Source organism: Rhinopithecus bieti, unplaced genomic scaffold (assembly GCF_001698545.2).
Source record: "Rhinopithecus bieti isolate Rb0 unplaced genomic scaffold, ASM169854v2 scaffold_22436, whole genome shotgun sequence".
NCBI lineage: Eukaryota > Metazoa > Chordata > Mammalia > Primates > Cercopithecidae > Rhinopithecus > Rhinopithecus bieti.
The window spans coordinates 532,790-544,009 of NW_016810644.1; the positions used below are offsets into that span (position 1 = coordinate 532,790).

An 11,220-nucleotide genomic window follows, 5' to 3' on the forward strand; every position below is an offset into this window, starting at 1 on the left:
AAGGGGGGTGGCGGGCGGGAGGGAGGGTGTCCAACTGCAGACACCCACACGGGAGACGGAGACGCCGGCCAGGCTGTAGCCAGCGAAGTGCTGTGCTCAGAGATGCTCAGGGGGTGGCTGGCTGCAGGAAGGCACAGGACAGGGGTTGGGGGACGTGTGCGTGGGGGTGCAGCATGAGCAGGAGAGGGCGCCCACCTCTGTCTCCTCTCTTGTCTGGTCAGGGAAATCCAGTGAGACCACTGCTAGGGTTGGGGCTTGGGCAGACCTGGGGGCTCTTGGTGCAGCAGCAAGAAGATTTGCAGCCAGACACCAGGAGGGACTTCCTGGGTTAGGAAAAGAGACTGAAAGGCCCGTCCCTCCAGTCCTCCCCGTCACTGGTGGATCTGAGTGTGAAGCCCTCAGTCCCCAGCTGAGAGAGGAGTTTGAACTTCACCGTCCCAGAGGGAGCTGGGGTCGGGGGATAAGCAGCACAAGGGTCAAGGCTTGGGAAGGGGAGGGGCTCCACACACTCCTCCACTCACACACACACACACACACCCCCCACTCCCTGCACACCAGGCAGCTGTGAGGTGGAAAAAATTCGGTAATAGGGAGCGTGACTCAGAAGGGCTGGCAGGGCCCGGGGCTGCCCCTGAGCTCACAGCTTCCCCTTCTCCCAGTCCAGCACCGCCCCCCAACAATTCATGTTAACTGGGGAAAGGAGGAGCCAGACAGAAATGGGCGGGGGGTGTCCGGAGACAGACTGGGAAAGGCATCAGAGATGAGGCAGGCACATAGCAATTTCGGGCTTTATTAACAAACGGTGTAAAAAACCAGACGGGTCTGGGGGAAGGGACAGCGCTGCCCATCTCAGCTCTCGACTGACCTTCCCGGGGAGGGGCCAGGCCTGGCAGCCCTGTGCACCGCGCCCGCTAAGCAGTCCACCTTGTCCCCTCCAAGCACAGGCATCTGACCCAATCCGGGTTCCAGGGAGGCGGAGTCGCAAACCCTAACTCTAGGGCATATTCTGCTGGGCCTCCTCTCCCCCTCCCCAAATAGCTCTCCCAGGCTTGGGGCACAGACAGCACAGGCTGTGCAGACATCCACCGGGGAGATTTCTCAGTGCAGACAGAGCTGAGGTAGGGGTTTTGGAGAGGCTGACCTTGAGAGGCCCCTGAGGGCCAGGAGGGAAAAGGAGTCCTTTCACTCTTAGAAGCTCAAACACTACAGACCTCACACTGCCGACGGCCGGGCAGAGGCCAGGCTCCTCCCCTCGGCAGGCCTCTGTTTCTGGGCCCTGGGTGGCTGAGGACTCACTGAGGGAGAGCACGTAAAAGTACCTGCACACAGTAGGTGCTCTTCAGGTGCTGGCGCCCCTCCCTCCTTCCCTGCCCTGGCTGTCCGTCACAGGTCTTTGCTGAATTCCCTCACCAGCGTGTAGCCCAGGCAGCCCCAGCCTCCCTCGGCCTGGTAGCCGCAGCCCTCCAGCATCCCCGCCACCCCCCAGGCAGCCACAGCCACGGGGACCACGAGCCGGGCCCGGGGCTCCCCCATGCCCCCAGCCCAGGCCCGAGCCCGGGCCTCCGCGAAGGCCAGCAGCCTCCTGCCCACGCCCCGGCGGCGGTGCCAGCGAGAGACAGACAGGCGGGTGACCCGGGCCCCGTCCCCTGCATTCGTGCCAGGGGCCAGGGCCAGGACCCCACACACGTCACCAGAGCCCCGCACGGCCACCCAGGGCCCCCCCAGGCCACCCGGTGGAGGCAATGAGCCCCATCGGGCCCGCAGGCCCAGCTTCACGGCAGCCACAGCCAGGAACACCGGCAGGAGGAGGGCCAGGGCGAAGGAAGCCAGAACAAAGCGCAGGCCGCTGCTGGCCGCTGCCAGGAGGAGCAGGGCCGGTGGCCGTGTCAAGGCATGGAGGGCCACGCGGTTTTCCGTGTCCTTCACGCCGGCCTGTGGGCAGGAGGGGTGGCTCAGCCATCCAAAACGCTTAGGCCTCCTGGACAAAGAGAGATAGACCCTGCCGGGGCGGGGCGAGGGCTCCCAAATGGGAAGGGAAGGCAGTATAGTCCGATGGTCACCAGTGTGGCACGCTGGGTATGGAGTGAATGAACGAGAGTGAATGATGGATGGAAGAATGAATCAGGAGCTGTGGGGGCACTCAATTCAGTAGCAATGCCGCAGTGAGGCGCCAGGGAAGTAAGGACAGGGAGCGTGCCTCAGGCTGGAGTGGAGGCTGGAGGGGGGCTGCTAGGCTAGACTGGGGGGCTGGCTGTGCTTTGAAGAGTTGGGGTCGGAGGCACAGAGCTGGCTGTTGTGCTGGAGTGCCGGGCCGACTGGAGATGGGAGACTAGGGAGGGCGATGGTGCTGGGGTCCCAATAGGGCTGGGGGGTGAGTCCCCAGCTGCCACACCTGCTGCGGTTTTCAGCAGCACCTGGAGCTGCCGAACACCTTCCCAACCCCCAGTGCAGCTGAGGATCAGGAAGAAAAGATCCGGCTCCAGGGGTTCAGGCTGGCTCAGGTGGGTGGGAGGGGGTGGCTGAATCCACTTGCAATGCCCCCCACTCCAGCCACTCCCAGGCCCCCTGGGGCCCCTGCCTCTCACCTTCAGTATCTCCAGCACCAGGGGCTTCTCATCCTCCCTCATCTCCCGCACTGACAGGTGGCTGGGGGCCATGGCAGCCCCCAGGCCCCCGCCCCCCAGAAGGGAGCTGGCGTCGTGCACCTGGTGAGAACACAAGCAGGTCAGCGCCAGGGGGGCACCTCTGTCCCCAAAGCCCCCCGAGGGGTGGGGAGCAGCAGCAGCAGCACTTCCCCGACCAGGACAATGAGAGCCCTTGGAACCCACAAGCGAGGATCTGGACAGGACAGGCGCCCCCCACAATACTCAGCGACCTTGCTAGTCTCCTGGGATCCCCCTCCCCCGTTTTACTCAGCGATCTACACTCCTAAACACGCTGTGGACGCCCACACTTTGCAGCACGGGGCTCCCTCCCAGGCACGGAGCCACGAGCCCCCTCCCCACATGCCAGAGAACGGACCACGCTCGCTCCGCCCCGGTCCCCAGCGCCCCCTCCCCGACAGTCGTCCCCGTCCCGCGCCACAAGAACAAGGACCCGCAAGCACCTGCACGGGTCGCCTTTGGTCCTTTGACAAGGTTTCGGGAGCGGGTCTGGAGGGGGTCGCCGGCGGAAGTGACGTCAGACCGCGCGCGCTGGGGACGGGGCGTTGCCCGCTGCGGGTCGTAGCAACCGTTGCTAAGCTCCCCGGAGGGCGGGCGGGGAGCAGTGACCCTGCGGCGGGCCGGGAGGTGACCTCTCCTGTCCCTAGAGAAGGAGCAACGGGGAAAGGGAACCTGGGGAAAAACGGGAGCGGGCGCCGGCAGGAGACGGACGGCGGCAGGAGACGGACGGCGAGCTGGGGACCAGCGCGAGCTCCAGTCCCACGTTCCCTCGTTGCTGAGCAACCTGAGCTCTGGGCAGCGATGCCCGCGGGTGGATTCTCCTGGGTGCCGCGCTCAGCATCCCCCAGCCCAGCGGCGCCCGACCCCCCATCCCCAGGGACCCCATTCCACCCACGGGGCGCCCGGGCTCGCAGGGCCCTCCCGCATAAAGATCCCCCTATTTCTCAGACGAGGGGGGCAGCAGGGCGACCTACAGTGAACAAGTGGCACTCCCTGGAGTCAGATGCCACCACCTCCCCACTATAATGACCCCTACGTCTTTTGGTTTCAGGACAGGGGAACTGAGCCCCACGTAGTGGCTGGCCCTAGGACGCAAGTGTTAAGACTCCACGCGCCCAGGCAGGGGCCAGGACCATGACTTTGCCCCTTCCCTCCCCTCAGGAAAACAGAACACAGGCGGGGAGACTCGGGTCTTTATTAGGCAAGCCCAGCCTGCAGCACCCCGCCGCGCCCTGCCTGGCAGTGAGTCGGGGTCTCTGTGTGGGGCGGGAGGGGAATCACTGGCTCTTCTCAAAACGTGTGCACCAGCTGGACTGCGGGTAGAGTCTGGACAATCTGGATGGAGGGCAGGCCCTGAGGGGTCATAACACCAGGCCCAGTTCCTGCGGGGACCACTTGTACCATCTGGGAGGCTGGAGCCGCGGGGAGCCCCGCGGAGCCCGAGGCTGGGCCTGACGGCGGTGGGGCTAGGAGCTGCAGCGTGGCGGCGCCTCCTCCAGTGTTGCTGCTGTCCAGCAGCTCAGTGGCTGGGGCGCTGCGGATGATGAGGAGTTTCTGTCCGGGTGCGCCGGTGGCAGGCGGCTCCGTCAGCCCAGGGGGAAGAGTTTCTACCTCCTGTACGCAGAGCCGGGTTTGCTCGCCATCGGCCCCGCTCAGCACCAGCACGCTCTGCAAGCCCTCGTCCGTCTGGAGTGTCTCAAAGAGGACATCCTGGACCACACCGGTGCTGGCCTCACCATCCCCCGCCTCCCCGGGGCCGGGGCCCGTGAGCAACTCCTCAGCTGCCCCGCTCTGAACAACCAGCAGGTTGGGCGCCTCAGTAGCCACAGCTCCCCCACTGGAATTGGAGAGCTGGCTGGCCACAGGCTGGAGCTGGACCGTGGTCACCTCCTGTGCTGGCTGGAGCTGGACCGTGGTTACTTCTGGGGCTGGCCGGAGGGACTGGAGCTGCACCCCACTCATTTCCTGTGGCCCTGCCTCCCCACTCCCTACATTTTGCAGAACGATGAGGCTCTGCGCTGCCCCGCTGGCCCCTGCGCTGGCCGCTCCCTGCACCCCTAGACCCCCAGGGCCTGGCAGCCAGACAACTCCCGCCCCCTGGCCCGCTTTCCCCACTGCCCGCGGGCCCTGCCTTGCACGGCCGCTCCCAGCCCCAGCACTGGAGGAGGGCAGCAGGATGAGCTTGGGAGGTGCGGGAGGGGGCGGAGGTGTAGGGGGTTGCACGCTGCTAGGGATCAGCTGGAGGCCCTGGGCAGTTTGCACCAGGAGGAACGTCTGAGAGTTGGGCGCTGCTGGCCCCAAGCTCGGGGCCTGGGCCGTGCCCCCCGCTACCTCGAGGGAGAGCGTGGCCTGGAGGTGGGGCAGGACGTGGACATCTTGGGTGGCTGGCGGGGCCCGGGCGGCAGCCAGTGGAGCAGGGGGCTGGGAGCCTGCGGCGGGGGCTGTGGTGCTGGGAGCCGTGTTGGCCGGGGCGTGCGTCCTCAGGTGCCGCTGCAGGTAGGCGGCCATAACGAAGCCTAACGAAGCCGCGACCGCAGTGGCAGGTGGAAGGGGCCTCGGCTGAGTGCGTGCGCTGGTGCAGCACAGTTGGAGGAGTTGGGTGAAAGGTCTTGGGGCAGAGCGCGACAGCGAAAGGGGCCCTCGCCCGTGTGCACACGCTGGTGCTGCGCAGGTTGGAGTCTGCGCGAAGCATCTTGCGCAGACACCGCAAGGCGTGGGGTACTCTCGCCAGTGTGGCACGGGCGGTGGCGACGCAGGCACGACGTGTTGCGGAAGGGCCTTGCCACACTCGCCCGCAGGCGTAGGGCGTCGCTCTCCGAGTGCCAAGCCGCAGGTGGTACGGTTAGTGGGACACATTTGGAAGGTGAGCCACATGGCCACAGGTGAAGGCCGCAGGCCGTGTGCACGCGCTGGTGGATATGCCAGCAGGGAGAGCGCTTGAGGCATTGCCGCACTCTGCCGCAACTGGTAGGCCGCCGCCCGTGGTGGTCCGCAGGTGAGTAGCGCAACCCGGAGGAGCCTTGAAGGCCTTGCCGCAACCGGCACATTTGTAGGGCCGCTCGCAGACGCGGGGCGACGGGGGTGGTGGCGGGGCGGGGGCGGCAGCCGCAGCGGTTCCTGGGGGCAGGTCACCATCGCGGCCTCAGCCTGCGGAGGCGGGTCGCCTCGGCCGCGCCTTTCCACGTGGTCACTGCTGATGAGCCAGGAGGCTGGCCAGCTGCGGGAAGGAGCCTAGCAGCTGCCGCAGCGAACGCTTGCCCGCCGGGCAGTCCCGTGGCTGTGCTGGTGGCGGGAGAGCCCCCACCGTCCGGAAGGACTTGCCGCATGGGCAGACAGGCAAAGCCAGGGCGGGGGCGGCGGCAGGAGAGGGGGCTGCGGCAGAGGGACGGTGGCTGGTCGGCTTGGGCGCCCTCGGCGGGTGCGTCCTGGTGCTGGGGCGCCGCCTCCGGCCGGCACGGCTGGTGGCCCAGGAGCAAGCTCCTCGCCTGCTGAATCCCTGCTCGCAGCCCATCCAGCACGGTAACACCATCTCCACCGTGGTCTCCGCTGCCCGCCAAAAAACTCGGGCACCACGGCGGGGGGCGGGGCGGGGGCGCGGGAGGGCTTATGGGTGCTGGAGGTGCCGCTGCAGGTAGGCATCGCAACACGAAGACCTTGCCGCCAACCACCGGCTGGGCTCCCGGGCTGGGGGGGCGGGCGGCGGGGCGGCACCCGGGCGGAGCAGGGGCGGCGCCGTGGGTGCGCGGGGTGCAGCAGCCAGGTTGAGGAGTGGGTGAAGGTCTTGGGGAAGCGGGCAGTCGGAAGGGGCCGCTCGCCCGTGTGCACACGCTGGTGCTGCCGCAGGTTGGTGCTCTGCGTGAAGCTCTTGCCGCAGACGCCACAGGTGTAGGGCCGCTCGCCAGTGTGCACGTGGCGGTGGCGCCGCAGGCTGGACGAGTTCTTGAAGGCCTTGGGGCAGTCCGGGCACGGGTAGGGGCGCTCGCCTGTGTGCTGTCTTAGGTGGTACTGGTAGTGGGACGACCACTTGAAGGCCAGGCCGCACTGGCCGCAGATGAAGGCCCGCAGGCCGGTGTGCACGCTGCGGTGGATCTGCAGCAGGGAGGAGCGCTTGAAGGCCTTGGGGCAGTCGGGGCACTGGTAGGGCCGCTCGCCTGTGTGGCCTCGCTGGTGGTAGAGCAGGGCCGAGGAGCCCTTGAAGGCCTTGGGGCAGTCTGGGCACTTGTAGGGCCGCTCGCCTGTGTGCGTGCGCTGGTGGTGCAGAAGCCGGGACGACCACCGGAATGACTTGCCACACTCCCCACACTCGTACTGGGCCGCCGGGGCAGGGGCCGCAGGGCCTGGCTTCTCCCCGGCCCCCTCCGCAGTAGAGGCCGGGGCCATGTCCGCGTGGGAGCCAACCATCACACCTGGGAGAGGGATTCCGGGTCAGAGGCTCACCCCCGCACTGGGTCATCTCAACCCCAAACCCACACACTACCTCCCCAGGTCACCCCCTTTGCAGGGGACCTTCCTTAGGATTAGGGTTTCCAGTGGTCCCAGTTTGCTTGGAACTTGAGCAGGTGCCAGCGATGCTGGACTTTCAGTGCTGAAATGGAAACTCCCCAGCAAACTGGTGGTCACCCTCCTTAGGAGGCTGGCCAGGTCTGAGAAGGCGGGGCCCCGCCTTCAAGACAGCAAGCGCTGCCTTTAGGAGTCTGCTCACTCCCTCTACAGACAGGCAGGTCCCTGAAGACCACACACAGAGGGGTTCTCCTGGCTCTGCTCCTTGCTGCTCTCCCTCTAAGACTTTATCCTCCGCCTCGGCCTCCACACTCCTCCCACTGCCATACCCCTAAACTTTTTCCTGCTAACTAAATCCTCCTCATGGGGCCAGACACGGTGGCTCACGCCTGTAATCAATTCTAGCACTTTGAGAGGCCAAGGCAGGCAGATCACCTGAGATCAGGAATTTGAGACCAGCCTGGCCAATGTGATGAAACCCTGTCTCTACTAAAAATACAAAAATGAGCCCAGCGTGGTGGCGGGCGCCTGTAATCCCAGCTACTCAGGAGGCTGAGGCAGGATAACTGCTTGAATACAGGAGGTGGAGGTTGCAGTGTGAGCTGAGATCATGCCATTGCACTCCAGCCTGGGCAATAGAGAGAGATTCCGTCTCAAAAAAAAAAAAAACTGTCCTCATGGTCTGAGTCTGGAACAATCTACTTCCCACCACCGCAAAGCCTTCTAGGTCACTCCCGCTTGGTGCTTCAACTCCCAAAATCCTTAGACTGTAGCCCATCCCCATCTACCACTCAGCCCGCCCTGCCTCCTCCAGCCAGCCCACATCCTCACTCCCGCCTGACCCTGCACAAATGCTGCAGGTGGCCATGACAGGCACCCCCTTGCCTGGCCTTGCCTTGCCTGGCCTCGCCTTGCCTGGCCTCAGTCTCACTTTGCCTGGCCTAAGTCTCACTTTGCCTTCATGCCCATGAAATCTGCGGCCCCCTCACCATCACCCTCCCTGGCTCACACTGCATGTCTCTGGTCCATGCACCCCGCAAGTGTGCTTCTTTCTCCTGAAACCTCCAGCCCCTTCTCTCCCCTCCTGTTCTTGGCAGGCAACCCTGTCCTTGATCATGCCTCTGTGAAAATAAAGGTTCGCACATTCTGACCACGACACCAGTGGTTCTCAACTGGGACAAATTGTGCGTCTGACCCAGGGGACATCTGGCAGTGCCTGGAGGCATTCTGGGTTATCTGTTAACTAGAGAGGAAAGTGCTCTCGGCAGCTGGTGGGCGGAGGCCAGGGATGCTGCTCAACACCCTACAATTCACAGGACGGCCCCACAGCCGAGAACAATCCCAGCCACGATGTCAACAGTGCGAGGTCCAGAAACCCTGCGTGGTCCTTTCCCACAGGCCTGACCCTGTGCCCATGGACCCTGCCTTCCCACCCACATCCTCCACTTTTCCTCCTCTCCTGGACCATTCCCATCTGCAGAACCAACAATCTATGTCTCCCATCTTTAAAAACCAAAAATCTCTTCACTCCACTTCCCTGTCCAGCTGCGAACTCATTTCTCCATTCCTTCATAGCAGAGCAACTCCAGTGTCAACCCGCTCTTTCCCCATTCAAACCCCTTCAGTCCCACACTGGTGCCCCCACTCCACCACGGCCTCAGTGGTGCATGGCCCGCAATGGCTCACCTGTCACTGGGTCCGTGGCCCACCTCCCCTTGGCCTCCAGGATACCTCGCTCCCTCGCTGTCCTCCACCTGTCACCCCATCTCAGTCCCCAGCCTGGTTCCTTCTCACCTCCCTGACCTCTAGATATGGGAGCACCGGGGGCTTGGGCACCCCTTGGTCCTCTTCTCTCTGTCCTCTCTCCCTGGGAGCCCCTACCCAGTCTCAGGACTCCACCGTCTACAAACAATGACTCCAGGTCTCCAGCTCTATGAGACCTACCCTCTGAATGCCACACCACCTGCTAGACTGTGCCATCTGAACGACTCGTAGACACCTCAAACTTAACGTGCCCAAAATCTATAGTCTTTTGCTCCTCGCCCCCAACTTCTACTCCATCCATAGCTTCTCCATCTCTGAAAACGGCAGCAGTCTTCTACCTCAGGCCCGAGGCTCCTCGCCTCCTCTCATCACCTCTGTCAGCAGATTCCCCTTCCAGCCGGAACATATCCGGGATCCGGCCGCTTCTCACAGGCCTCCACCTTGATCTGAGGCACTACTGTCTCTCTCCCAGGCAGCTGCAACAGCCTCCCCACGGATCTCCGTGTTTCCACCCGTGCCCTGCCCACCCTTCTGTTCCCAATACAGCAGCTGAAGTGAACCAGTCAACAGGGAGGGCTGGGCATTGCATTCCTGTGCTCAGAAATCTGCCACAGCTCTGGTCTTCGAGCCTGCTGACTTCCTGCAGGCTGCGGCCTGTCCCCTCCCTGACTTGTCCTCCTGCTATCCTCACTGGCCACCTACCCCTGGTCACTCTGGTCACCCAGGATGGCCAGGCAGGCCTGCTCCCACTTCAGGGCACCTGCCTAGAACCGCCCTTCCTTTCCACCTGTGCCTGCTGCTCTCTTTCGCCTCCGAGTCTTCACTGAAATCCACTCTGTGAGAGCTTCCCCGACAGCCTTATTGAAACCTACAATCCCTTCCAACTCCCCATTCCCTTTTCCTGCCTTATTTTTTCCCCCACAGCGATTATCACCTTCACAGCCAGGGATTCTCAGCCTCAGAATGGTCTGTGGGGCCAGACCTGTCCTGTGCACTGTAGGGTGTTGAGCAGCATCCCTGGCCCCTGGCCTTGACCCACTGGACGCCTGACACTGGCCTATGAAGCTCTCCTCTACACTGTCCACAAAGCGCACTCCTGCACCTCCAAGTCTTAGCCGCAATGTCGCCCCAGGGGAGCACCGCTGCCCCCAGATGAGAACCGCTACTATACGACCAGTGTGTGTTTTCTCTTTTATTCTGTCTCACCATGCTAGAATGTCAACGCCGTGAAAATAGGGGCTTCTGTCTGCTTCACTGTTGTATGCCATCCCAGTGCCTTCAATAATGTCTGGCAGAGTGTGTACTCAGTAAACAAGTTTTAAATGAACGAAGCCTGGGCATCCCCTTCGGACAAGCTGTAAGAACTTCCTGGTTTTTTTGTTTTGTTTTGTTTTTTGAGACAGGATCTCACTCCGTCACCGAGGCTGGAGTGCAGTGGCGCGATTTCGGCTCACTGCAACCTCCGCCTCCCGGGTTCAAGCGATTCTCCTGCCTCAGCCTCCCGAGTAGCTGGGATGACAGGTGCGTGCCACCACGCCCGGCTAATTTTTGTATTTTTACTAGAGACGGGGTTTCACCATGTTGCCGGGCTGGTCTTGAACTCCTGGTCTCAAGTGATCCACCCGCCTCGGCCTTCTAAAGTCCTGGCACTACAGGCGTGAGCCACCGCGCCCAGCCAAGAACTTCCTTTTTAAAAGATAAGCGTACCCTTTAATATATAAGCAGGTTAGATTGCGCCATTGCACTCCAGCCTGGGCAACAGACTCCGTCTCCAAAAAAAGAAAAAAAGGAAAAAAAAGAACCTACTGATCCTAAGAAGCTGCACGTGCCTTTGAGAAGGCCGAGCATCTCCTTAAACGAGATATCCGTGCCCTGAAACAGCGGGGTCCCATTTAGCAAGAAGAGGGCATCCCCTTTAAAAGGCCGCGCCACACCCTTTCAGCAGGCTGGACTTCCCCTTTAAGGGGATGCTGCCACTGCAGACCCATCTCCACCTTTGTTGAGCTAAACTAGGGATCGTTTTGAAGCAACCAGGACTCAGGAGTTTTTGCTTCAATGTTTGGGAAACGGCCACTGGCCTTTAATGAGATAACCGCCTTTTAAGGGAAAAAATTTGTTTTAAGTCAGAAAGCCTCTGTAAAAATGCAAAGCCTGATCCGCCCTCTCAATGCAGCCCCTTGCCCTTTAAGAGGGCGGAGCCGGCCCAGCGGGCAAAAGTCGGCGGTGAAATAGCGACCTCCCCTTTAAGGTACCCCTTCCGGTTTCACGCTCCCCCCCCACCCCCAACGTCTCC

The 11,220-nt window shown here is 62.8% G+C and overlaps 2 protein-coding genes across 2 annotated transcripts in view; both read right to left on the minus strand.

The window, feature by feature from the left end:
• Positions 1-775: 775 nt before the first annotated feature.
• On the minus strand, positions 776-3,756 carry NAT14 (N-acetyltransferase 14 (putative)). The gene is made up of 3 exons (XM_017892583.1): positions 3,107-3,756; positions 2,586-2,705; positions 776-1,932 (listed from the first exon to the last, which is right to left on the minus strand). Exons 2-3 carry the CDS (start codon positions 2,655-2,657, stop codon positions 1,384-1,386), a joined length of 621 nt encoding a protein of 206 aa, XP_017748072.1. The 5' UTR covers positions 2,658-2,705; positions 3,107-3,756; the 3' UTR covers positions 776-1,383.
• Positions 3,757-3,838: 82 nt separating this feature from the next.
• ZNF628 (zinc finger protein 628) overlaps positions 3,839-11,220 on the minus strand; it is an 8,037-nt gene continuing 655 nt past the window's right edge. The window contains 16 exon segments of the mRNA XM_017892582.1: positions 3,839-5,180; positions 5,182-5,286; positions 5,288-5,452; positions 5,455-5,557; positions 5,559-5,685; positions 5,688-5,774; positions 5,777-5,852; positions 5,854-5,897; positions 5,900-5,964; positions 5,966-5,991; positions 5,993-6,148; positions 6,151-6,226; positions 6,228-6,276; positions 6,279-6,306; positions 6,308-6,409; positions 6,411-7,069. Coding sequence (XP_017748071.1) covers positions 3,954-5,180; positions 5,182-5,286; positions 5,288-5,452; positions 5,455-5,557; positions 5,559-5,685; positions 5,688-5,774; positions 5,777-5,852; positions 5,854-5,897; positions 5,900-5,964; positions 5,966-5,991; positions 5,993-6,148; positions 6,151-6,226; positions 6,228-6,276; positions 6,279-6,306; positions 6,308-6,409; positions 6,411-7,064 — 3,090 coding nt within the window. The 5' untranslated portion in view covers positions 7,065-7,069 and the 3' untranslated portion in view covers positions 3,839-3,953.